This window comes from Barbatula barbatula (genome assembly GCF_947034865.1).
Source record: "Barbatula barbatula genome assembly, chromosome: 14".
Lineage (NCBI taxonomy): Eukaryota > Metazoa > Chordata > Actinopteri > Cypriniformes > Nemacheilidae > Barbatula > Barbatula barbatula.
In genome coordinates this window covers 21,148,928-21,176,445 of record NC_136777.1, presented here as the reverse complement: position 1 = coordinate 21,176,445, position 27,518 = coordinate 21,148,928, and the positions used below count along the sequence as shown (strand labels likewise).

Below are 27,518 nucleotides of genomic sequence, written 5' to 3'. Positions count from 1 at the left end.
TTATATATATTTTTTAAATATTGAAACCTTTTTAAGTTTTAATAGGCCTATTTAAGAGTACATTTTGGTTGAAGTCCCATTGCTTTTCATGCTAATTGAACATTATTGAAGCAAAAAACATCTTTCTGTGATTAATAATTATGATGTGCATAATTACTTATTCATTTGCATGTTTTGTGCTCTATTGGATAATTCGGTGTCATCATACTATAGATTTTGCACTGTATCAGATTCTAGCAGTCCTTGGTGGCACTGTTGACAACTAACACAGCACTGACCTCTGCTGGTAAAGCTTTGCAATCACAAACCAAAGGTGAGAACAGATGTACTGTTGTTCTGTTGGCTGGAATGCATCCTGAAAGCAGCCCTGATGCTCCATGGACCTCACAAAATGTGGTTTGTATTCATAAAGGAGCTCAGCTTTCATAAAAAAATGCATAAGTTGCCACCAACGCATTGATTGACATAATTTTTTTGGTATCGGTAGAGAATTCAATAAAGTTTCTCATATTTGTGTAATAACACTGATAGTTTTGTTCCTAGTAGTTCAACCCAAAACTAAAATGAAGTCTTTATTTACTAACCCTCGTGCTGTTCAAAAGCCTGTATATGGCTCTTTCTTCTTTGAAACACAAAAGGAGATCTTTTGAGAAATGTCTCAGTGGTTCTGTGTCTACGATGGAAGTCAATGGGGGTCAATGTTGTTTGGTTACCAACATTCAAGATATCTTCTTTTGTGTTCTGCGGAACAAAGAAAGTCAGGTTTGGAATGACATGGGGTGAGATGACAAATGATGAAATAATTGTAATCTTTGAGTGAACCTTATCCTGTTAAAATAAAACTTGAAAAAGAGACATGAAGAGCAATGCTTAGAGCAGGGGTCTCCAGCCTTTTTGTAAGCGAGGGCGACCAAAATATCTAAAATCCTCTATAGAGGGCTACTTGTTGATAACATACTTTCAAACTTAAAACATGTGATGCCTTATTTTTACGCTCACAGAACCAAATTCCGTTTTCTTTCAGATATTTTTGCACTTGAATATATGAAAGCTTATAACACGTGATAATAATAAACTTTCATGACGGTGTAGCACTTGGCTGATCGGTATAGTCACAGATTTGTCAACTGTCTTGAGCATTATTGGTGAGCCCTGTATTTAGATGGCACCTTACAGAGTTCACGCGGGCTACCAGGCGCCCACGGGCACCACGATGGAGACCCCTGGCTTAGAGTATGTGCTGTCAACTCTTAAAGAAATCTATTTTTAGTGACTATATAAAAACTAAATATGAACACTCATGTATTTTAGCAACACATCACCAAAATGAACTCACACCAGTTAATGCCATTTAGAAATATCATGTTTTATTTATTAAAAAATAACTTTGAATAACAATGCAATATGCATATTGTATTATTCAGTCGATTTGGTACGCTGCAATGCACAAAATAAGTACAAGCCTTTTGTCTTCTGTCCTTAACCAGACAAACCAGAAAAATTCGTCAGCAGCACTCATCCATTTTCACACACATTTTACTCAATAAACCCAGAACAGTTACTACTAAATGAAACAGAACGTCAAGCAAACATTGGGTTTAAATACAGTTTCTTGGTCAAACAGGATCGTGATGGAAAAGTTTATTCTTTTTAACTAGAAAATCAATGCATGTTTCATGTGTAAGATTTCTGAAGGTGGTCTGCAAAACAGCCTGATAAACACATCATATCAAAATTGTAGTACCTCACTCAAAGTGGCAATACCAGTCTAACCGTTGGGTGAGTGGTTACATGTTAAATTTAGGATTTGATATAAGTATTTTAATTGACGGCGTAAAGTTTCAAGTTTTAAAGTTAAAGGCTTTTATAGTTCATAGTTCTTTTTATATAAAACAGCTGTAGCAGATTTGTTTATGGTAACCCTTTAGGCAACTTTTTGTTTGGTCCAATCGCTGCAGTTCATCAGAACAGCAGTAATGTATTGCAGGCACATATGGTAGAAAGTTAATATCAAAGGATAATTGTACAGGTTCATACACATTCCTCAGCGTTGAGAGAGGTGAAAGATCAGAAATGTTATATAACATCTGGCAGATGAGCTGCCATAAGTCATAAATGTGTTATCATACGGCGCGTCATTCGAGCCATGCGTGTGTATGTGGACGTAGGAATTCAGGCTTGGGAGTTTTCCTCTTCCGCTCTCATCTGTACATGTGTTTCATATCTTGTGGATTCACATATTTTTTAGATACAGTATGCACATACATACATACACAAGTCAACTCTGTGGTATAAAAGTTACACATTCCTCTTTAGGAAATACCTGTATGATAGATATACAGTAACATTAGCATGCATATTCAGCATTTGCAATTTTTGTTCATTACAAATATTTTACAATTAGAGCATATGGTAAATTGTTCCGGAATGAAATGTAAATTAGACTATACATTATTATTATTATCATCAGCATATATCATAATTCTTAATTCATATTCTCAGAATGCACGTTTCAAGTCATATTACACAGTTGAGCTCCATCAACAGATCAACTTAACACGTCCATCGACATATAAACATCCCCTGTGGTATTATGTACAAGCAAAACCAACATTTCCATTATCAGTGCTCAATTCCATTTCATTTTGTCATCTTTGTTGCATCCGTTTCCCTTTTAGTTTGTATTTCCAGGCTGGACTGCAAAAGCCCTCGCTTTGTCCTTTCATGAAAAGGCAGCTCCATGGCGGACCATCTGCTCAATTTCTGATGAGAAAACAAAAGACGAGTTAACATGTTGCTCATTCAATGTGTGGATGATATCAGCTGTACTGAAATAACACAGCAGAGAGATACAGCTCTACTGTCTAAACAGTGCTGAAACAACACTGAGCCTGAGACCGACAGTGCACAGAAACCATCTCTGAAGACTGGACAACATTAGGTGCCTGGCACCAAAGGGATAGTTGTCTGTTCTGCCATGGAAGTCTAAGGTAGCCCATTCAACTTATTGGTAAAACGTTATATAATTTGGCACGATATTTGACTTTGGCTTTTTTATTCAGTTCGCAATTTAAACAAACTTAGGATGTCTTTGAATTATATATGATGACCACAGTTGTCATGGATGTGCTGCTTGCAGCTATATTTGACTTTTATGTTAAGCATTTGCGCTGCTTGCAGCTATATTTTACTTTTACGTTTTGCATTTGCTTATCGCTTATGTAAAATTATTTAAGGACGGACGAACGCCCCCAATATACATCTTGTTGTATGTGTGTCCTTGACCATCAAACCCAAGACCTTGTCATTGCAAGCAGTGTTGTTTGAATGTAAGAACTATAGTCCGTTTTCAATGTCTATATTTCTGACTCAAAATATTATTGGCAAATTTATATTCTTAGCCTACCTGATAAATGCTACTGGGGCCACAGATAGTCCACCTTCTGATGTCCCAGAGCGATCATTGAGTTCCTGTTTATACTGGGCCGCTCTGATGACATCATATCTGGCCTGTAAAATACACAGAGGAAAACATTAGGTCTTAATAATATACCTTTCAGCTCATTTCTTCTGAATGAAGATTTTAAGCATTCTTTTCAAATTGTCAAATGATTCAATAAGTGATTTATAATGTATGAAATAAAATGTTTTATGTGGCACTCAAGCTAATGCAAATGCCCCAATAATTCAGCTTGAACTTTGGAGGAATGTCCGACCTCATTTTTTCTTAACATTACACTTACACAACATACGTGTATTGAAACACACAATCACAATCGTCTTATTGTATGAACTTGTGGTCCATATGGATCTTTCCCTCAGAATGTTTCTGTTCTTGGGAGGAGAGCACGTTCAGCATAGCTCCCATATCTCATCTAATGAGTGAAATACATGGGGAATTCTTCTACTCCCACAAGCATACCTCCGTCCTGACACTGCAGCCCCGTAACTATTAATTCTGCCTCCTTCCCAGCTAGTGTGCGCAGAATCACACCGCACTTGTGGAATAGGTTGAGGGGGAAAGGAAACCTGTTTATTTTATCCACGGGCTGTGTGACTCCCACTAGATTCCTCGAGCCTTAAAGCCGGATCGGTTTTCAGCACTTCATAAAGAGTACTTGCAAGAGCATTACTTTTTGCAGTACTCAAAATGTGCAGGTTTTCTTTTGCAAAAGCTGCCCAAACGTAATGATGACTCATCTTGCACTTAAGGGTGAATCCAGTTTTTTGTCCAATCAAATCCTGCAGAATGAGACTCCCCCAATGCAACCTACTGGCACCCTGACTGTGTTTGATAGATAAGATTTGTTTTTCGATGTTAATAATTTTTTATCTGTTTATCCTCTTCACACTTTTTCGTGTTGTATCCTGCTTTGACACAAACTCAAAAGACTGCACAGCGATTGAACTGTGGGTATCATTGTTGTCATCCATAAAATCCCATCATAGTAGAAGCTTTGTGACTGAATGTGACCCAGCGCTCATTCATCCAGCGTTGGTGCTAGTCACCGACTACCACACGAGTCCATGCCAAGACATTTAAGAGGAGGCACACGAGATTAGGAAGCCACGCTGTTTACAGTTTCAGCATGCACATGTGATGAAACCTTTATCTCCATCGCAAGGAAACATAGTGAGTCATAACATCAAAGGACCGGTCCCATTAGTACTACTTGTTTGTGATATGGTTTCCCAGAAGTTGCCGTAGCGCTCCCATGGGAACAAGAGAGGCGTGCAGCAGGACGAATTACTGTCTGTTCCAATATCCTTTAATATCAGAACTAACCATCTGTCACATGTTTGGACTGAGTTTTAGAAATAATAATAAAATATTCCCCTTATTTAGAAAACAACATTTATAGCCTGCAGGGGAGATCAAATCTGTTGTTTTGAATTCTAATGAACCAAAATTTACCGGTAAAGCTGTGGACACGATCTCTTCAAGGATCCCGAAGACAGTCCCAATCTACTCTGGTTCCTCAGTTTGGTTTTCTTCACCAGTTCTTTCACTCGACCCCAAGTATAATTCTCACTTAACTGTGGACAAACAAATACAGAATAAAGATACATGTACCATAGTATACTGAAATGACAAACTCATATAAAATCAATGTGACTGAGGCTGTCAGGCATAAAAGCACAAAAGACAGGTTGCAAACTCTGATATCTTGTTTACGTTTGTGTTTAGAATCATGTCAAAAAGCTATTGGTTCTTACGTGTCATGAACAAACTGGCCGTCAAACCAAATTTCAGTCATTGTACAATATGACAAAAGCGCTGGAATATGTCATAAATCACTAATTATGTTATGGTTCATTTAAAGTATTCTTACAGTATATTTACAGTATACTGTACAAAAATGAATTTTACAGAATTTCCTGTTTTATTTTACATAATGTTTTAAATGCTGTAAGAAAAGTAGGTTTATTTCAAATTATATCAAATATGGCATGTGGCATATGGCAGCTTCCTCTACTACTATGAACTGAGTTTTTATTCTGAGATAACAGATGTGTAAAATAGATTGGATTCAATTTATTGTCATTACACACATACAAGTACAGTGCAACGAAATGTAGATGGGCTTGACCATTAGCCGTAATTCCACATACCCTGAGTATTGAATCATGTGAAATAGTGAGTCAGAGAGGTTTGTTTATATGTCGAGTGACTCACCCTTCTGTGAGGTGCAGAGAGAACCTCAGCGCTGTCACTCAAGTACTTGGCCTCTCCCTCTGTGTAGCTCCTCCTGTTTAAGCCCCGCCTCCAGAGGGGCTGGCAGCCCATCTCAGTGTCTGTGCAGGTGAAAAGTTGCATCGATCATAAACACATATTTCTCGTATAAGAGGAAAGGACTATTATGATGTTGTGAGCTGTATCTGTGATCTCTGACCCTGATGGGTGTGATGTGAAATATGAAACATTAGCTGATACATTAACTCCAGTTTCGTGGTCACCAAGAATGCCTAAATCCCTGAGATATGTTTTTTTTTCTTATTATGTGGAATACCAGAAATTCCACCAATTGCTGAAGTATTAATTTTCCATTTCCGCACAGACTAATGTTTTGTCGCCCGCCCGGCCGATGGAATGTGAGATGGGAGGAAAACAAACCGAGAGAAGTGTAGCACGGCGGGAATATCACAAGTTTCTATGTGCCATTTTGACTAACTCTTACCTAATCATAATTTATTCCGTCATCAAACTAATGTGGTAGTTAAATAGCTCGTGTATAGTTTTTCTTTAGGTTCAGCAGTATACACAGATACATCTCAGTTCCAGGTGTGTTTGCACACTGACCTCTCACCGCCGCCCTGAGGGGGATGCGCGTGACCTCAGGGATTGTGCTGAGGTCGGACAGAGTGCTGCTTGATGCCGTCAGGCTGTGGTGGTCACTGCGAAAGTGTCTCTTGAGTTCCTGGAAAGCCAGACCGGCTGCTCCACAGCTACAGTGCTGCAAAAAAAAGTCCTGAAACAGACACGGAATAGAGTTGAGAATAAAGCAAGCGTTCTGAATTTGTTTTGTTATTCGTTGTTTGGTATGTTTTTATAAATGTGTGCCAGGATACAATGTAATAGTGCAAAAGACTGCTTTATCTAAGTCTTCAAACCATAGAAAAAGGTGCGTGTGACCTGTTGGGACAGAGATGGCTGAAATAGTTTACTTTATAAAGTCTAAATGTGTTGATGTTCACGCCCATGGGTCAGGGCAAGACCTCTGATATCACATAGTTGGCCTGTTGAATAGACATCTGTTTCAGATTTGTGCGGATTTAATTCCCTCAAACAAGTGCATTGATGACAAAGGGAAAGTAAAACCATTTTAATCGAATTGTAGTGCTTGTGATAATATTTTGCGAAGGGCTGCTGATTTGTTAATGTTTATATTACACCCTGATGTTATGATTATTGGATGTCATAGTTCATAATTCATCTAAATGTGATCTAGAGTATATCACTCTCAACCATTAAAAGCATGAAAACACACCAGAACGACAATGAATCGCTATGGGAAAACTCTGGATCTCTATTTTAGGCAGCTCCTAATGCATCATCACCTGAATCTACTCGTGGTCAAATTCGCTTGTGTCATTTCCACCAGTTATTCTTGATGCTTTAAATTGGACTGCCAGATGTATTTACAGTATAGATATGAATTGGCATTTTGGAGAGTGTGTATTACAAATACTATATAAGACCTGGTGCTCATTTTTCAAAGATCACTCAGCCTGTGAAATTCAGAGGGCAGTTTTTCTTACAATGTTAATGCCAGTCAGACTGATAAGGTGTTTCCTGAATCTCTGTTTATTCAAGATTATCCTCTTATGAGGTGGCATTACAGCTGTATTTGCATTGTTAACACTGTTAGATTGATGAGGTGAAGATGTTTTTGTTGAGGATTTGATTGACTGTTGTTGACACTTGGGCTTTACTCTCTTCGATTGATTTGAACATGGGGTCACTGATTCTGCGGAAGGTGTCCATCCATCCTAATGATTCACTGTAAAGAAACGGTATGTATTTTTTAAATACAGTCAAAAAAACGCACAATTACAGAAAAGACTTATTTACAAGGAGGATTTTTTATTTTAGTTTATTTCTGGCGCCCCAGCTGCCAGCAAATTTCCGTTTTTTTAACAAGATTTATTTTGTTAAGTTTATTTTTTAAATACGATCAAAATTTAAAAAAATTACAGTAAAAAACAACAAATTTACAAGAGATTTGTGGAAAACGTTTTAATATATATCCTTATCTCCTATAATTGTACAGGAAAAACATATTTTACGTTTCTTTCCAGTTTAGAGATTTTGTTTTTTACGGAATAAAATGCAATGCCTTATAGATGGATGAAAATGTGATCATGCTGAATACAGGCTTTGTGTTGGATATTATTTTTACTTTAATTGAAATGCTTAAAAACCAATTTACAATTAAACAGTGTAATGAATTCATGCTAAATGTCCCATAAATCAAAGCAACAGATCTGGCGTATTGTTATATCCATCCTGGGTGATGACTGAAGAGATCGGGGTCTTGGAATAACAAGAAAGATCGTAGACACTAGAATGGTGATAAGTGCACATTATACTGTATGTGTGCTGAATGCTTTTTAATGAGAACAGATGAAAGGGTGCTGTTAAGGTTTAGAGGGGGGTGACCGGTGAGACTGTTTGGTCTATTATGGTGGAGACTTGGATGTGTTTCAGCGGAGTTCCCCTGCTTTCTGATGTGTAGAACAACACGTTGCTGCCTGTTGCTCCGTCTCCAAAGACACACATCCAAGAGTCAGTGTGCTTCACAGGCCTATAATAGTTTTTCACCAGTCTGTTCATATTTTTTTTCAATAAAAGCTCTGTCTCATTGTATGAATAAAGCGATAAAATATATTTATCTCATTGGTTGATCATTGCAGTACCGATTCATAAATAGATTATTTTAAAAGTCCTTAAGAATTGCATGTTTGTGTGTGAATCAGACTGCACAGGTTGCTGTCGTGCGCAACCCATGAGAACAAAAGAACAGAAAGATATTTTTCTTATTTGTCTTTCGGAATATTTCATAGAAACACATTTACAGTAGTTCTAATATAATTGTGTGTTCTGAGTTTCTCCAAATGCTTCTCTTTATCTCTTGGATTCTTTGATGACTTTGAAGCGCAGGCCCCCACTGAGCTCACTCATTGTGACGGTTGAAGGCTTTTCCGGCCCCAGGACTCGTCCTGACAGAGCCAGTTCAGAGCCGACTGTCTGAAAAACCCTGATCCCAACTGCTCGCATTCAGAATGCAGAGGTCAGAAAGAACGTCTACACAATATTCTGTGACACAAGCCTTAAGGCGGTAAGCAGAGAGAGGACAGGACTGAATGGTGTAAACATTGCAGTGTTATGTTTCTAAATCAAGAACGTTATGCTAATCCCGATGAAAAACAAAAAAAACATTCTCGAGCAACATGCACAACTTAAAGGAGCAATGTGGAGATTGTAGCAGCCTCTAGCGGTGCGGTTGTGAATTGCAACTAACGGCTCATTCCACTCCACCCCTCCATTTCAAAACACTATGGAAATATTTATAAAACACGCAGTTTCATCCTTTGTTCGGTTTACTACTGTAGAATCGACATGGTGAATTCCATGTAAGGGGACCTGCGGTTTATGTAGATAGAAATAGCTCATTCTAATGTAAAAAGAAAGTTAATACTTCATTATGTAAGGTCTTTATACACCTCTTTAGACAAAGTTATGTATATTTCATTGCATATCTGTCAATAGATCGTACCCAAATTACACACTACACATTTAAAAAACTGAAATGTTATGTTTTTCCCTGGCTTGAAGTTTTCTGCTTTATATTTGGGCATATTGTAGTGGATAACTCTATTAGGATCTTTAAGACTTTCAGTTTACCCTTTTAGTTTAGCAAATCTGCTCTATTTGTTTTAGTTTGGGGAGTATAAAAGCTAGTGTGACTTTACAAGCATCAAACAAAACACATTTTACGCCTGATTTCATCAGTTAACCATCAGACAAAAAGGAAAATACTTTTTGTCCTGTGTATGTCAACATGAGATAGATACATAAAAACAAATGAAATCCATTTGAGGGGACATCGGGTCCTTTGAAACCATCTGTGTATGGGTATGAACTCGGCACCCCTGTTTATTGAGACACTATATGAGACAATAATCCTTCGCTCGGGGCATCGATTTGAAGTTGGACCTACAGGAAATCCGTGCTTGTCATTTCTCAGGCCCACAACGACAAAAGACTTCTTCGGGGTGAGAAGTACGGTGGAGTGGTCACACGGGTTGGGTTTTAAAAGACACATGTTCTGCAATGTAATAATGGCAGATGATTGATTGTACCTCTTTAGTCTTGATCACGCTGCCTTCCTTCTGCAGGCCACAGATCTGTCTCTGTAGTCTGAGGTTGTGTTCCTGTAGCTGCCCGATCTTCTCTATGAGCTGGCAGATGTGCTCCAGGTACCCCAGTCCAGACCCTAGTGGATTGGATGGATTTGACTGGTTTACCTGTTGTCAAACAAAACAAAGATTTGTATAATTTTGTATAATGACTGATAAACCACACAGTCGGTCTGTTTACCCTTTACATAGTTCTGTGTGCATTTCCTCGTTACGCTCCATAACAGAGCATGCTCATCGTGTTCAGCTGTTACATTGCCTTATATACCGTAATTGTTGTCTACATTTTAATTATAGAAAACAATAATGAATGCTATAAACACACTCACACCAGTCCCTAGCACTGTACTCTTGGGAAAAAAACACCCCACCCTTCTTTGAAGAATAGGGTAGGTGCTAAATAAAGGTATTACCAAACATGTTCACCGTAGGGGGTTAACCAACTTTTGTTTAACAAGTAAATAAAAGCAGTGTAAACTACATCCATACATTGTTTCAAGGCAAGTCATTTAAAGTGCTAATGATTTCACAGCAAAGTCAGTCTTTCCAACAGCCTGAGTTTATATGTGTAGTTGAACCAGAGATTGAATGATAATAGAAGCATCCAGGTATTTCTTTATCCCAGACGAATTCTTAATGGGCTTTAAAACAAATAAGATGGTTAAGTATGCACAGATTTGACCTTCATTAAAAAAGGTGCATTTTAGGATATGAGAGAGAGTACATCATTCACAATTTTATACAGATAGTGCGGCTCTGTTAAGGGATCTCTGTACTGGGCGTCCGTCGAGACATAAAGCGGGGTCCAATAGTCAAAAAGTGCATTCTAATTAAATAAAAGGACATGGAAGATCTGAAATATGTTAGCAAAGTACTGTAAATTTCATTCATTTGCATTTTTGTTTACTGACTTAATATGGTGTAGAAATTAAGTAAAACCTTCAGGTTTAAATGAAAGTTAAGGCAAACTAAAGGTCAGCTGGTCAGCTTTTACGATGTAAATTATTGGTGGGAAAAGCGTTAGGCTATTGTTAGTTTGTTGACTCATTTTTCCATCCTCGCCTGTAAAGATGCAAGTGCTCACGTTCTGCAGCACATTTTGACGACAAAAAGGAAATTTTGAACAAATATTTATGCAATCATCAACATTCCAAAAAACGTCCCAACAAAAGCAGGATGTGAGTTCAGGTCTCAGGCTTTTTTCCACCGAAAGCTTTTCTGTGCCGTTTGCGTCCAGTCCCAAATCCTAACGTTAGTGGAAACAGAAGCCAAACAATAGAGAACACGACAAAGAGCTGAAATACTAGGACTTGACATCATGACTTCCTTTGACGAGTGTGGGATCCTCAGCAAGTCATAATTTTGCTGCCTTGACCATGAACTCTTCTCATGGCTTTCTGGCAAAACTCTAAAAAGTAGCAATGCTTTTAAGGAGATACATTTTATTACATTTCTCCCTGTGTGCCATTAATAATGTCAAGTGTTTATGTCAGAATTTAGTCTAAACGCCATCATTTATTTTTTATTATAATATATATTTAGGCTATATTTGAAGGTGTTATAAAGATATTTTGCAGCTTAACATAAAGTGAAAGAATGCTGTGCAACGCTCACCAAAAAGCTTTATTTGCCTTAAGTCCAGTATAGTCAGCCCCTTCTTGTAATAACAGCTTCACAAAATAAACATTTTGGACTTGGTACAAAGTTTCAATATTTTCATATCTCAATCTTATAAACTAGGATTTCACTGAATAAAAATATGAATTAAACTAAAGCAGTTTGCTGTTCTCAAAACTAGTGAAAGTTAGTTTGGGACTTTCAAGAATCTGGCCTTTCAAAAATGCTCTTTCAGTCTTTGTCTACAATGTTTCAATGAAAGAATGAACAATAAAACGTGACGCACAACAGGCCACATACAACACGTTCTCTCTAATGGGCTCTATGCATGCGTGACTTCCGCGTTTCTCGGGGAAGAACCCTTTGCAGTTTCCGGTTAGGGAGACTTAAAGCAGAGAGAAATGGGGAAACAGAGAAAATAGTTACACTTAGCAGATGCTGTACATCGCGGCAAACCGCAGTGGTATATAGAAGTGGCGTTCTACCGTATTTGAATGTTATAACGACACGTAAACTTATGAAAGTATCAATAAATATACAGTTGAACATACTTCTATATACCACTCCGGTATACCACTTCACTATTTTCTCAGCTTTCCCATTTCTCTCTGCTTCCCAAGTCTCCCCAACCGGAAACTGCCTGGGGTTCTTCCCGTGAAACGCAGAAGTCACGCGTGCATATAGTGCATACTATTCTAAGCTTTTATAAATGTACAAACATGACCTATGTTATCACCTCAGGATCCCAAGTGACCCAGGAGAAGGGAAGACAGAGAGGTTTGGTAAAGTCCCACTCCCTTCCTCCTCACATCCCCCACAGAGAAGAATCTGCGGCGCTCGCAGGCAATTCTGCTCAGGTTTAGAAATAAGGGGGGTTGGTGGATTACTTTACTAGATGTTAAGTTACGTCTTTTGAAACACATTTTCTTGAAAGATGGTGCTTGATGTGAACTATATAAACTGAGCGACATAATCTTAATACCCTCATCAAGATACATTTACAATATTCTCAAATGGCTGAAATGTTTTGTTTGAAGCTGTTAGTACTTTACCATGACAGTCTTTTTAATTGATGGTGTGTCTTGTGGATGGAGTGTAGTTCTTTCTCTCTGCTGTGAGAATGTGCTTTTTTAACCACACACCGAAGTTCAAGACAAACTGCAGAAAACAATCACGCATGTGCCTTTGGCTTGGATTGCAGGAAAAATATTTTTCTAATTGCATAAGCCCTGCATTACCAAATTTGTGGAAAGACATTACAGTATAAACCCATTCAAGGGCGTCTGTGAAGCAGTTTTATTGGAAATGTGTTAGAGAATCTGTTTTAAAGCAATACTTTTCTAAACATGATATAATTGGAAAGGAATGAGGAACCGCGTGCGACCGCGTGCGAAGGGTATGCAAAGATATAGGGTGTATAATTTTTATGGGCATAACTCTCACCGAAATCATTGAAGTGTCAACATTTTACAGCCATTTCACAAAATATATTTAAGTATCTTAAAACAATGATGGCAATGAAGATCATAATTTCATTTTATAAAATTGAATATAACATACGTACAGTCTTTTTCCTTATTTCTAGTACGATTTTCACTCCAGTGACGGATAGGGGTGAAGCGAGGTGGGCTTCAGTTGCATTTTTACAACATCTGTAAGTTGTTATGCGATTCATACTGTATGAATTCATACGAATTAGCCACTTCAAAAAGTAAATTCCTTTGAGATCACACTGGATCGAAAGTCCAAGTTCACGCTTTCTTGTGTTGAGGGGAGCGTGTGTTGACACATCCATTCCATTTTCATTAAAAGCAACACTACATTTTCATTAATCGTAATGGATGTTATAAACCTTGTTGGTCGATATTATGTGTCACAAAACAAGTTTGCGTTTTTATCCAAGGGTGTCCTGCTAAGCTGAGAAGATATGTGTGGAGAATGTGTCAGGAGCTATTATGTCACATTTCAGGGCGTCGTCCAGAAGGTTGAGGTTGGGTAAGGCGCACGCAGCGCTGATCTCCATGCCTCATCCATCATGAGTTTAAAGCCTCACACTAGCGCATTGGAAATGTTCGCTTTGTGGATGTTTATGTGCTACAGCTGACAAATTCAACCCAGCTGAAGACTTCATGGCGGTGGAATGGGGGGGGGGGCGTTTTTCGGGGCAATTAAACTCTCTTTATTCCACACTGATGCTATATTTGCCCCTGCCTCATGCATATGTCGATCAAACTGGTTTTATTCACAGGAATCTGTTGTTTTCAAATGTTGCCTATACACATATTAATCCATTCTGCATAATTTAAAATATTTCCCCATAAAATCGGTGCAGCGAATGCGCAAACGTTTGCAGAATCCAACTGTGCCTGCGCATCAATCACTCTATTGTGATTGGCGTACACCTGGGGTACATTAAACTCTTCATTGTAGCTCTGTGTCCTCCCAACCCTCATAAGCTGGAAACAAATCAGATTAGAACCGAGAAGGAAAGAGGGCTCTTTGAAGTTCCCATGTTTGAAGCGGATGGGAAAAAAACGTACGCTCGTTTTTCAATATCCTCTTCCTCAAGCCACAGAGCTTGAGAAGGCAAGAAAATCAGCTTATTAGCTGTGGTGACAGGTAATGATGAAGGCCGAGTTTACAGCCCTGACTACCTGTCATCGCAACCCCCATAAAGTAGATCATTCGTCCAAAAAATGGCCACTAGAAGACCCAGCCGCTATCAAAGAGGCATTATTTGGGTAAATATGTGAGTAATTTGAGCTATTTGACACCTGTTTGATGCATCCAGGTAGGCATGGCCGACTGAGGCACATGACTCAGATGAGAGAGGCATTGGCTGTACCAGCTGTAATCATCACAGCCATCTGCCCAGTCTCTCAACACAGATGAACAGGTGAGGTCTGATGTGCCGGCCGCTTTAAAAGGACCGAGATGTGTAGCACGCCATACAGTAGATGCTCTCTGTACTGTAACATTGACCAAACATAAAGTTCTGTGTGTCGTTAGAAACAACACCCATAAACTACTGGTTGGGAAGGTGTACATTACATTTTCAAGAGGACAACAGCTTTTCTTTTTGCTGAGATCAATTTTGCTCAGCGAAAGGCTTTTTCCTGTTTTCCTGTTTTCCTTTTTGGTCATTGCCTGTGATGTCAATCTGAGGAAAGCCGTCATTATGGTTAATGAGAGAGGATGTAAAGGTACCCCTAAACTGCACACATTTCACTCAAACACCTTAAATTCACAGCCTGTGCTTGAGTTTGCTGAAGTTTCAAATACTTAGAACGTCTGGAAGCAATTAAGACAAATGATAAACAAAAATCTGAACATTACAATGTTTGCAAATTCCAGCAGCTGTTTTCTTATGTTTTTCATTTCTTGATTATCTTGTGATTAACAGTCATCAACAGTCATTGTGAATGTGATTGGTGGTCTGACAAACATTTTCATTTCAAAGTGGCTTACAAAGACACCCATTCTTATTGTTTTTATGAAATACACTCATTCTTATCATTTGTTCAAATCAATAAAAACATGTTTTACCATTTTTGTCTTGTATTTTTAAATTGTTTCTTACTAAAAACTTTTAAATAAAAAACATATTTTTCACTTTGAAAAATCTTTGAAAAACTAAATATTGCGGTCATAAATGCCATCTTATTGCAAAAAAAAAATTTAAATACCCCTGACCACGAGTATGAACTTCCTGTTTGATCAAATTTAAGTGTTTGCATTGAGGCTGACCATATTTGATTATGAAATCAGATGTAACAACATGACATCAGGTAAATAACAATAAAAGATGTGTAAACTGTTCTGACCTCACTTAGCCTACAGCATTCCTCCATGTACTCGTCCAGGCTGTCACTAGTTGTACTTTTCCTCAAAGGCTGATGTTGAAATTCAAGTCCTGAATTTCCTTCATAATCTTCAACAGTTTCCTTTGTGTCTTCAACCATAGCAGTTTCTGTTATTTCCTCTTGTGATTCTGTGATCTCCATGTCATCCTTGCCGTTTTCCCTGGTGTTCCTCAAGGTTCTGTCCTCAGTCCTCATTGAATTTTCTGCGATGTCTATTAAATCAACATTCAAATCCTCAGCTATGTCTTCAAGAACGGCAAAAGTATCTTGTTCAGCACATATACAAGAAGTTTGTGCAGTTTCCAAAGAGTCCAATGTCTCTTCAAGAGCACTGTTGGTGGGTACAGGAGAGTTTAGATTACCAGAGTCACATGAAGACTCTCTACTGTGGACGACAAAGCTTTGCTCTGAACCTGTTGGGGTGGATGGAGATGTTGCTCCGCTAGTCATCTCTACCCCAGAGTCCTCAGATTCAAATTTGTACAATCTTGGGAGTACAGAATCTGTAAAAATTGTGGAAAGGTAGTCTGTTTTTGATTCAGGTATGGTTGGCTCAGGCGCAGCACTGTGGACAGAGATCACCTCATCAACCTGGAAAGACTCTGTGTTATCTTGCTCAGACATTGAAATGGAGATGGCCGATATGGAATCCTCCAAGTTTAGGATTTTCTCAGGGAAGTTGTTGAGGAACTTCATCTTTGTCAGTACAACCTCATTCTCTAAAACCACGTCCCTTTTACCTGAAAACAAATGAAAAGAAAAAATTCTGAATGATGTTGGAAATTAATGTTTTGATTTGCCAAATAAATTTTTACATCTGTTAAGGGTGATAAGCGTTGAATAAACAGCAAAATATACACTGCTTGTGTGTATATTATGCAATGCATACAGTCTTATAATCTTTATGTTAAAAGCATTGGTATGTGAAAAATGCTCACTTATGTCATAGAGATCAGGGTGAAACCACATTTGACCATAGTATAGCTCTCTTTATTTAAATTATATTAAAAGTGCTTATATGCAGACATGCTTCTCTGTGCTGACAGAAGAAACCTTATCTCAGACTATAAAGCATTCTTCAGCATCAGTCATCCACAAAGAGCTCATAGCACAGTCATGTAGTTCTGTCCTACTCTGAACTTTGATCTGTATATTCTCAATGCCATTATAGGACTCAGTCACATGCCATATACATCTTCTTGCTTAGAATTGGAATGTCAGTCATATCTTACTATTTCAAGTCTGCTTGCATCTATTTTATTCACATACAGTATTACAACAAAAGTTGTGATGGTGTTTTCCATATTGTGTCGTGCATTTGAGTGAAACGGCTTTAGCGGCTCTGGGTTAAGAACCTGATTTTGTTCTTATGGAATAGATTGCAGGGTTGTTTATTATAAAAAAATTAATTAAATATTATTTGAAAAACTTAAAGTAAATGAAAAAAAAATGTTGTCTTAACGGAAAATAAAAAGAACGAAGTAAAAAAAAACATTTGGGTGTGTCCTGAAGTGATATAAGCATCTGGAAATAAAAAAGTTCAGTTAATAAAATAAAAAAATCAACTAAAACTTAAATAAAAATAATAATGTATAGCAATATAACAAGTATATTAAAAGGCGACAAAACCACATAAAACATTGTCTTTAAAGCAGAGGACTATGGGCGTAATAATGGTTCATCCCTTTGCATCTCTTATCACCTGTCTCCTTTTTTCTTTATGATGGTGGTCTCGTGATTAACAATGTTAAAACATTAACTTGATGGCAGGAAGACGTGTGAAGAGAAGCTGTGTGGGAGTCATTATGATTCACAGGAAGTATTGTGGCATTCTGAATGTGTTAGGAAGGAAATGCTTTATTGATAAAACATTTCAAGTTTTCTGAACACTTTTAGCTTTGAGTTTTCCAGAACTGTCACACTGATACAGTGTAAAATAAGATCTCATATACTGAGGTATCGAGTCCTTGAAAATTATAAAAATAATAACAAGTTCACGTGTTTCCAGCTCTCTCATAGGTCAAAACAATTTGCTTTTTGTATCGCTTTGAACAATAAGCAACCATCTGAAGCCCACCCGTATTCTGTGAGAAAGAATCTATTATGATAGCCTTTTTGTTTTTTTCAGATTGGATAACGACTGTGAAAACAGTGATAGCATTTAAATGATGTGGGGTCATTCAAACTGTGCTGCTGGCCCAGGTTTCTTCCCATTCAAAACAGTGACTGTTTTTTTGTGCCTGTCCGTTCTCACAGGCTCTGCTGTCAGAAACAACCCATGTGTACACAACACCGGGTTCTACCGCAAAGAATCATTTCATGAAATACTGTATGTTATTTTGACCGAGACCGTCTATGCCGTGCCAGGACAACTCTGCCAGTTACTTGGGGTTTTCTTTCGTCAGTAAAATATTGTTGTTCTTAAATCCAGATCCACCTGTTGCATATTAAACATCAAACATGTTCAGATTGACCGTGATTGTGTTGGGTCACAAATCATTTGATACGGCCCCCCGTATAGGGCGCGATGTCAGACTGCTCCTCTGTTTGTACAAAAGGGTGAGGCGTCTGTGTTATAGCAATCACGACACACAATACTTTACTTGAGGAAAGAATGTGCTTGTACCTAGAAGACCACACCTCACTCCTTTGGGAGGATGAACATTTACGGTGTACCTGTCACTTAACTGTGTGGAATTGGTAGGCCTACCTCTATTTTGCTGGCTAATTTATCAATATTACGTATCATTTTCTTTCCAGATCTTACCACGAGCTTAGATCTTTGAGGAGCTATGAACCAATTCTCTCAAATCTTTCCCAAGTGTAGACAGTTACGTAAAACCATAAATCCTGTAAAAAACTGAAATATTCTGGGAGCCTTGGGGAGCCAGAAGTAAACCGTAAAATAACAATTCTGTAAAATTAGGTATTTTTTATAGTGTACAGTAATACGTGTGTTCTGCAAGTTTAGCTAATTTGGTATGAAGGTCAATTAGACCGGCCCATTGGGTCAGCTTATTTCACACACCGGCGCTCTCCAGCCGAGACCACAGAACTGCTGAATGTGGGACATTTTTGATGCCACTCAGTAGGGAGCGAGTAGTCAGCATCCAAATCCCCCAAGGTTTTCAATTAACGTCCCTGAGACGTGGCTACTTGTAAAGAGAGATCAAAAAGCCCTCGGCCAGCCCCTGGCAGCCAGGAATGTAAGTAATGCTAAAGTCTTTGGTACTATGGAGTACAATGCATTCATAATAAAAAATGAAAAGTTCACTGACAGTGTTGGCTGGAATATAGAGCCACATAGTTTTAATCCTTATCTTGCTGTAATATCCGCTGAGGAGTTGATTCAGGTGTGAAGGACACTTTCAACACTGTAAGAGTATGTATACATAGTCTTAAGATGTGACTTTTTGCTTGTTTGCTCATTTTCCACCTGTGAAGCAACAATCATGTCCAACCTGCAGCAATGATTTTCTTCTAGACGTACCAGAGGAGAATGTGTTTCGCTGTGTGCAACTGGCAAGTGTCTCACATTTTTGAGCTGATAAAATAATCTGTTCACATTCAAGAAATCTGGAATCGCCTTCCGACGTCTATTTTACAGCTGCGTGGATAGAAACATTGATATGTCCGAGCTGGATCTTCTAGCTCGATGTTTTCAAGCGATGTCTAATAGTTGTGTCATTTAAAGAATTTCTTGTCAGACCTCAAACATGTTTTGTCAATTATCTTTCTTGGAACCGCAGTCTGCTGCTTTTACCAAATGTTGTTGCTGCTATTTGTTTTGCCATCAAGAATGTGAGAATTATCAAAGGGCCATTCGCGAGGATAAAATGTGAAGAATTCACTAGATGTGGACATGTTTACTCCATCTGTCCTCACGCACTCATGTTTAGCACATTTGAACACTGCCGTAGTTCTGCGTCATTGACACGAAATGATTTAGTTCTGCAAAAGTTTAATTCTCAATGACACTAGACAGCAGTAGACTGTGGACCAGTGTCACCACAACCAAAACCTTAATGAACTTCTAATGCTTTCGTTTTTTCCGGCCATGTCAGTATTTCTATGGTAAGGGACTTTTGAGCGTCAACTTATTATTACTTTTTGGGAGGGAATGTTCTCATTAGAAAGCATTTTATTAAAGGCGAATTTTGTACGTATGTTATCAATGTTTTGGTGTGTTTTCCAGAAGGAGAACTGTCTGTCAATGTTTAATGAGTTTTAGGAGTGCGCCAGCATATCTGTGACCTCAAAGCTTTGAAAATTTGACCTAAAATTCACTAAAGTTGGATTTCATGGGGTTTTAATAATAAGCTCTCTTGAAGAAACTATTGCCAATATGGAAATGAAAAAACTCTATTCAGCCCGTAATAACCCTAACAATAAGTAACTGAATATCAAAATCTAGATAATCAACACTTTTCAAGTAAGGTGCGAGAAGGTTTGTGGATATTATTAGAGGATGCTGAAGAACATGTTGTTGCCTGCAGACGAAGTCTTTGTGCTCCTGGGTGGAGAGGTCACAGGCAGACCTCTGCTATTTTTACAGCCAGGAGAATGTCAGAACCCTGTTAGCACTTGGGTGGGCAGATTGAATGACCCCGGGGGCATATAGTATGCACAAATACCCCTACCTTGTTTCCATATATGGACTGAATTTCTTTCAAGAATAATGCATTTGCATCAAAACAGATGATGTTCAAGGAACAGTTCACCCAAATATTCTTCATTTATTCACCCTCGAGTTGTTGCAAATCTGTATACATTTCTTTGTTCTGATAAACACAGAGAAAGATATTTGGAGGAATGGTTATAACCAAACAGTTATTGGACCCCATTGACTACCATAGTAGGAAAATTTGCTTTATAAAATTCTTTGTTCTGTTGAACACAAAATAAAATATTTTGAAGAATGTTGGAAAGCAAACAGTTCTGGGGCACTTTTGACAACCATTGTCATTTTTCCTACTATGGAAGTCAATAGCCAAGAACTGTTTGGTCTCAAGCATTCCTCCAAATATCTTTCCCAGAACAAAGTAAATGATGGCAGAATTTGAATTTTGGGGGAAACTGTCCCTTTAAATTGGATAACACTAAATGATTGATTCAAGTCTTTCACTTAAAAGTAAAGTGATGCTTTCTAAGTAAATTACATTAACTCATACTTTTGATAAAGAGTTAGCATTAAACATATGACTCATCTCGCACTGCTTGTGCCATGGAAGCAAATGACATGACATCCATTTGAGGTTCAATAAGAGTTTTGGAAAATCGAGAGAATATACTGTATATCTTCAGAAAACATAAAGCTTAACTGCATTTGGAACTTTTTCCGAAAATGCATTTCAGTTTTGGAAGTGGCTGTTCAAATGACCCGTTCACCCAAAAGATAAAGGTTCTCATTCATGTAATTTCAGATATAATAGCTGAACACAAACAAACAATGTAGAAAAATAAGATTTATTTAAAAAAAAATTGGGGTTGTGCTATCCTTTTAAAACTCTGAAAGTATGTTACCCCAAGGAGACACACACCGGTGTTCAAAAATGTCATAGGCATTCTTGCTCAGTTGCTCTAGGAGGTGACAAAGGCCAGATGTTGGGTTTGATGAGGTGTGAAATACAGCCGTACACCTTTTTCTCCCCTCATCCTAATCCCCAAAGCCAGCAGACATTTAGAGCCTCACACCTCCCCATCTCTCTCACCACAGTGCCAGAACATTTTCTCCCCACTCTGTCTCGTCTTCCACCAGGCCAATGCTTTTGACCCTTGAGGAGTCTTTCCAGAAGCACATTATCAATGTGAACTAAAAGTACCGGTCTTCCATTATCTTACAGCATTAGGATAAGAGAAGAATGTGCAAGAGTTGTAACATCAGTGCAGCCTTCAGGCAAACTCATCCCGCTAGCCATGGGCTCATACTCACTCCTCTGTCTTCGATTAAATTGTATATTTCGGAAATCATTGAAGTTATTGTAAGATTTGATTTCCTCAACATTTTCTCCTGCGGGTCATAACAAAGATGCTGACTTCTCAAAAGACGGCCAAGAACCTTCTAAAGTGTCATAAACATTTAAAACTGAGGAGTGATTTTCTATGAGAAAATCTTCCTGTCTCTTCAGCAAAACTTCAAATCTATATTACCCGAAACATACATCGGTGACTTCTCACCGGCTGACCTTACACATGAAGAATTCAGCTCAGCGCGGCCGTGCCTGGTTTCAGTTATGAGTCACATATAATATAAGTCAAACAGAGGCGAGGAGCTTCGCTCGTGAAGCTGTCACCACTGAAATATTCATATGTGATATCACTCTGCTGCTTGTGTTGGTTTCGCTTGAGGCTGGAACAGTTGATCACACCTGTTAAACACTATCCATCCTTTTGTCTTCATTATTCTAAGACACATGCTATAACACTATAAAACCCTTGGTTTAAACTGTCAGTTACTGAGAATCACAACTGCTTGTTAATACAGTCTGTTAATATAAAAGATAAACAACATGAAAGACCTTTGGCATTGTGTGCTTTACAAGCTTCCAATTGGAACCAGATATTACCCTTTCGAATAGCCATTTTGATTCCCTAGCTTTTTTTTAAGCATCTATGGTACATCAATGACTTTTTCAGTTGCAGAAGAACCTTTGGAAGCAACGTATTCTTTTGTCATTTCTTTCCATGGATGACTGCTTTTCTTTAACAAAATGTGTATTTAGTCGAATCTTCACATAAGAGCAAACTGAGTATGTGGCAGAGAGCGTACCATAGACTTGTGGCCACTTTTTTGCAATGTAATAAGAGTCTCTAGTGACTTTCAAACATTCCATAAGAAACTCAGAACATAATCACTATAAGAAGACCAACAATTTTGTTTAAATGGCTAATAAATGTTGAAATGTAATATTACATTTTAATTTAGGTTTTGCCAAATGATGACTCTTACTAGCCAGATGTTGACCAGATATATAGGAACTCAAGGTTACACTATCCCTGCTGTGTGTTTACAGACCAAACAAATGGTGCCTAAACTTCCTCTCATTGGGCTCTGATGTGAATTTCTTGATAATAAAGACGAATCTGCCTTCGTTGCATGCTTTTTATATAACATCAAAACACCCCTTAATGTAGATAAAGAGCTAGTTTTTGTTTATGTCATTCCAAACCTGACTTTCTTTCTTCTGCAGAACACAAAAGAGGATATTTTGAAGAATGTTGGTAACCAAAAATTGACCACCATTGACTTCCATTGTATGAACACAAAATCATTGTTTCTCGTCTTTCGTTTTCCACAGAAGAACAAGTATACATGTTTTGAACAACATGAGGGTGAATAAACAATGACAGAATTCAACATCAGCTCAACTTCCCTTAAAAGACTAAATCTTAAACACATCTACCTGTGCGACTGCTTTGATGAATGTTTTGAACATAACCCTGTCTGTGTTCAAGCTAGCACATAACACCTCCGACTTCAAATTACAGGCTGCTTAAAACCCTCCAACACCTCAGCCAGACTAATGACTACCTGTGCCGCAAATCCAGGTGTGACACAGAGCCGTCTGGAACAAGCAACATGACTCCATGCATCCAAACAAACCAACTTACCTTTTCTCCACGGTGCGAGAATGGCGAAGGACTTTTGCCAGCTGAACACCATGCTCGGTTTCCTCTTCTTAAGACTCATCTTGGACGTTCTCAACTTCAGCCTTCAGTGATAAGAGGAACAAAATAACTCCTCTCTGGTTTATTCAAGCACACCTCATACCCAAGTGCTGAGCGATCTTCTTTCTCCTAAATGGAGTGTTTAAACGTTCCAGAAAGGTGCGCAGCTTGTGGTGTATCCTGTTTTAGCCATATTGCCAGAAAAGAGCCTTACACAGAAGTGAACGTGAGAGGAGGTGACTGGTCGAGTCGTGTGCTGTCCTCTCACTGAGGAGAATGAACAGGCCGCCTCCAACAGTACCATCAGCAGCTGGAGGAGGGGGGACGGATCTCCACATGGAGGAAGGGAGGGAGGGGAAAGACTAAGGAGAAAATCTATGTGTGTGTGTCTTGGAGAGAGGGAGAGATAGTGGGAGAAGTTGGAAAATGTGTTTTGCAATCAAATGCCAGTGAATAGGATATCTTTAATTTATTCTCAGAAGTCATTGCTTGAGGAATGCAGCTCATAATGTTGGTTTGGCTAAAGCCAGCATACTAGTATTGTGCAAAGTTTCGTTTTATTTTTTGTTTTAATACAACTAACTTATACGGCTTCTAATGCTTTCAAACTTCAACCATTGAGTTTAAATATAGTTGTGACCAAGTTGGCTTTGTTTTTTTCTGGTTTCCTCATACAGGCTGAAAGTTAAAGAAATCGAAATCTGCAAAGTCTTGGACCTAACGCTGGTTCACACTGTCCCAACAAACACCGAATTCCAGCGGTTGTTTGATTTTGTAGGATTAGCGTGTTAAATCTGTTTGTTGGGTCAGTGTGAAAATGACTTGGGAATATTTCAAATGGTCCTATCCCATTCATCTAATAAGGAGATGTCACAATGAAGGTCTTTCTCTAGTTCAGATGTGGGAGTGAAAGTGAGTTTTTTCAGTGCTAAATGAAGCGTCCCATTGTTCTGGGAAAACAGGCACCACAGCAGTTTGCCACGTTATACAGATTTTTTAAAAGTTTATTACAGCCTAAATATATCTTTGGAATAGCTTTGCTTCTGACACAATGCTGACATCTGATGCCATTCCTGCTCTTTGTGTTGTTTGGGTAAAAAACAGGTGAGGACGTTGCACTAGGGGGGGTGATGGTGCGGCTAGAGATCTCGCCCTGGGCTAGAAGATGAAGCGTTCATGAGTAATTACCTCAAACAGGCCCGGACAATGCTGAGGTCTCCTTACGCTGTCCCATTGTAAACCAAATGAAGATTGTGAAAAGCCACTCTGGTTCCTTGGATTTGTAATGTCTGATGACTGCATAGTTGCCACAAGCTCATGTAAACTCTTTGTGATTCAATCATCAAACTTTTGTTGATGTTTCTTGTAGCTCCTGACCCAACACAGATCCAGAAGGACTCTAATAAAACAAACATATTGCTTTTATTGAATAGAAACCAGCATGAAGAAAGTCTCACTTGTCCTTGGTGGTTGCTTAGGCTTTGCTAGGTGGTCATCGATGGGTTTGACTTTGTCAAAAACAATGCGACGCATGGGAACGTCCTGCATGGGAACATCAGATCAGATGACTTTGGGAAATCACGCACACAGAGCGAGATAGGATGTCCAATGATACGAGAAAGTTGGATGAATATGTGTTTACTTGGGAACCTTCCATGTGATCTTTAGAGTGTCTTGTTGGTCTTGGATTCAGAAGGCCACACTCTATTCAGATTTGATGCTGTGCAATTTGAATTATTATATAACTCTGACTTTAAAATGCGTTGTTTGGAAGATATTGCGCATCTTGGGACCTTCATGGGTGTTTCAATTAGTTTACAAAGTTATATGCGGGGTATAGGAGCGTTTTCTTTAGAGAAATAAGACGTTTAAGTGGAATGTTTCAACAGGCTCGTGACCTTATTACATCATCTATTTGCAGATTTAAAGTGCAGGGGAGTGAGCTCGCCCTAATGGAAACCAGAGAGCGTGCAGGTGGGCCCCTTCTATCCCAGAAATACAGTAAGGCCTCAATAATCGGACTGTACTTGTTATCCCATTTTAAGTGACCATTCTAATTTGAACGGAGAGTATTTCGCAGCAGGTCATAAACTGCTTTTCCGTGCTAGTCGCAATATACTGTATAGCAAAAGAATGTGAACATATACTCTTAAACGATACTCTCATATCTGGTACTGTAAATGCAATTCTCTTGACTGTTTGCAGATGTGGGGAAGTAAAAACTTTCAGCCGGACGAAAATATAGGTTAATCATTTTCAGAACAGGGGCAGTGAGATATTATTTTTGTTGTATAATCCCCAGTTATTGATTTTACTTAACTTGATTGAATGAGTACAATGATTCACAATGACAATTCACAATTATTCAAAAATCATAAGGTGCTATACAGTATGTTGCAGGTGTTCCAATGTTTACAACCTTGAATGTTATTTTCTTTTAAAGGAAGAGATGATCTTGATGTCAGTGTCAGTGAGTACATTTATGGAATGGTGAGATAATTCATAATTTTAAAAGTTTGATTGCCTGTAATGAAAAACCACTCTGATACTTATCAATTTGATACTAAATGCTATAGACCATTTCATCGGGCGCTCGCCTGACCCCCAGTTCACTTCCGGTTTGTGTTTGGCAGTAATATAACTATTTACATTTTATTCTGTTTATGTTAATATTAATTTATATATTCTTTTTATATATCATAAATGTGTTGATTATACAATTTGTGGAATTTTGTTGTATGTTCATTTTATTAAATAAACAATTTGTTAAATGGGTCCTGTTGCTCGGCCGCATTTAAACAAAGCACGCGGTACACTGACATCTAGCGGTTGAGTTTGGTATCGCAGTCTACATTCAAAATATTGGAGAGACAAGTTTGGCCAAGTCCTGGTTCGGTTTCTTTTGATTATTATCAGAAATAATCTACAGGCACTCCATTGTTTGTGAATGTGTACCGGAAGTTAAACTGGGGTCACAAAAGTGCGCTTGCGTGGTAACATTCGTTTATGTTGTCGTAACAGTATGTGTAAAATACATATTTAAGTTGAAAAATCGTTCACATGGTTGTGAATTTTTGGGGGATTAGTTTTAAATTAGCATTATTGTAGGAGGAAAGCTACAAATATTTCATATGTAATTTAGGAGAACATAAAAACCACAAGACTATTACATATCGTTGCTGTCCTTTCGAAACATCATATTTCCAAATTCACAGTTTTTCCACAAATTACAAAACACTGTAGTTTTTAAATGCCAGTCAAAGTTGACAAGCACTTTTTATTGATTAAATATTTACAAAATCCTGGGACAAACATAAAAAGTGACTTATAAAAAAATTAAAAATTAAATAACGAAATATAAAGATACAAGGTTTCAACAAACAAGTTACTACTTGACGTGTCAACTACCAATCTTCTAGATACCAGACTTCTTTACATAATCTTCCACTTACAGTTGAATTAAATCCTTGTGGTTTTATACTATCTCAAATCTCTCTCTCTCAATCTCTATCATCTTGTGGGAACTACAAAGTAGTTTAACATATAAGATTTCCGTCCCTCTTTTGAGAATTGAACATCTCAGGGAGCAAAACAAGCAAAGATGTTTATAAATGATTTGAGAGTTGTATATCTTGGCATATTTATTAAATAATGCAGATTCACTGTAAGCAGAACCATATGGGCCTCCAATAGTGCTGATAAAAAGGGCATATCTGCGTGGTTCAGATGTCCAAATGTATTCCTTTGCATTGCACGTTTCCTATTTTTCTAGCCCTCATATCAGATGGTTTGCGTTTTGGTATCCCCTGCAGTATTGATAAAAATCAGAGCGATTCCTACAACCTTCAGCCACCAAACCCCATGGCACCCTGGACTCATTGTGTTTGATATTCTGTCGCTTCATTTTAATTCAAAATGTCCTTGATGAGGTCAACCACAACAGTGTATTTTCAGCTTTTACAGCTGTGAAGCCGGACGGACCCCCCGTCACGCCCCAAACACAAATTTCCCTGAACTCCCCAAACGTTTACCCTAATCTCATTTCCTCAAACTTGCCCATACAACAAAGACATCAAATGAAAAAGCGGGCATTATTTCCAAGTGGATTTTTCCAACATCTGCCAACATGCCCTCCAGTCAAAGAGGATGTGTTGTTGTTCTCTTTATTATGTTTTTCTGTTTTATTTATTATTTATTCATATATTTTGCTTGTGTGTATGCAAACGTGTGTATGCAATGGTCAGCCTAGTTTTAGGAGACATGAGCTTGATATAAAAGAGAAGGGGATGTTGACTAAACCAAGAATAACCAAATTAGGATTAATTTACTTGCCACTTGAGTAATCAGAAAAAAACGTTTCTTGTTTTGATGTCTTTAGACTGAAAACACGAGACCTATCAGCATTTCCTCCATCCCGAATCTGACACGATTACATTTAGCTTTTTCCTG

At 38.2% G+C, this 27,518-nt stretch overlaps 1 protein-coding gene across 1 annotated transcript; it reads right to left on the bottom strand.

Annotated features, from left to right (window-relative positions):
• Positions 1-1,346: 1,346 nt before the first annotated feature.
• On the bottom strand, positions 1,347-23,338 carry LOC306904184 (uncharacterized protein). The gene is made up of 8 exons (XM_079473937.1): positions 23,013-23,338; positions 15,363-16,141; positions 9,865-10,029; positions 6,302-6,470; positions 5,678-5,796; positions 4,916-5,037; positions 3,407-3,510; positions 1,347-2,763 (listed from the first exon to the last, which is right to left on the bottom strand). Exons 1-7 carry the CDS (start codon positions 23,089-23,091, stop codon positions 3,417-3,419), a joined length of 1,527 nt encoding a protein of 508 aa, XP_079330063.1. The 5' UTR covers positions 23,092-23,338; the 3' UTR covers positions 1,347-2,763; positions 3,407-3,416.
• Positions 23,339-27,518: the final 4,180 nt, after the last annotated feature.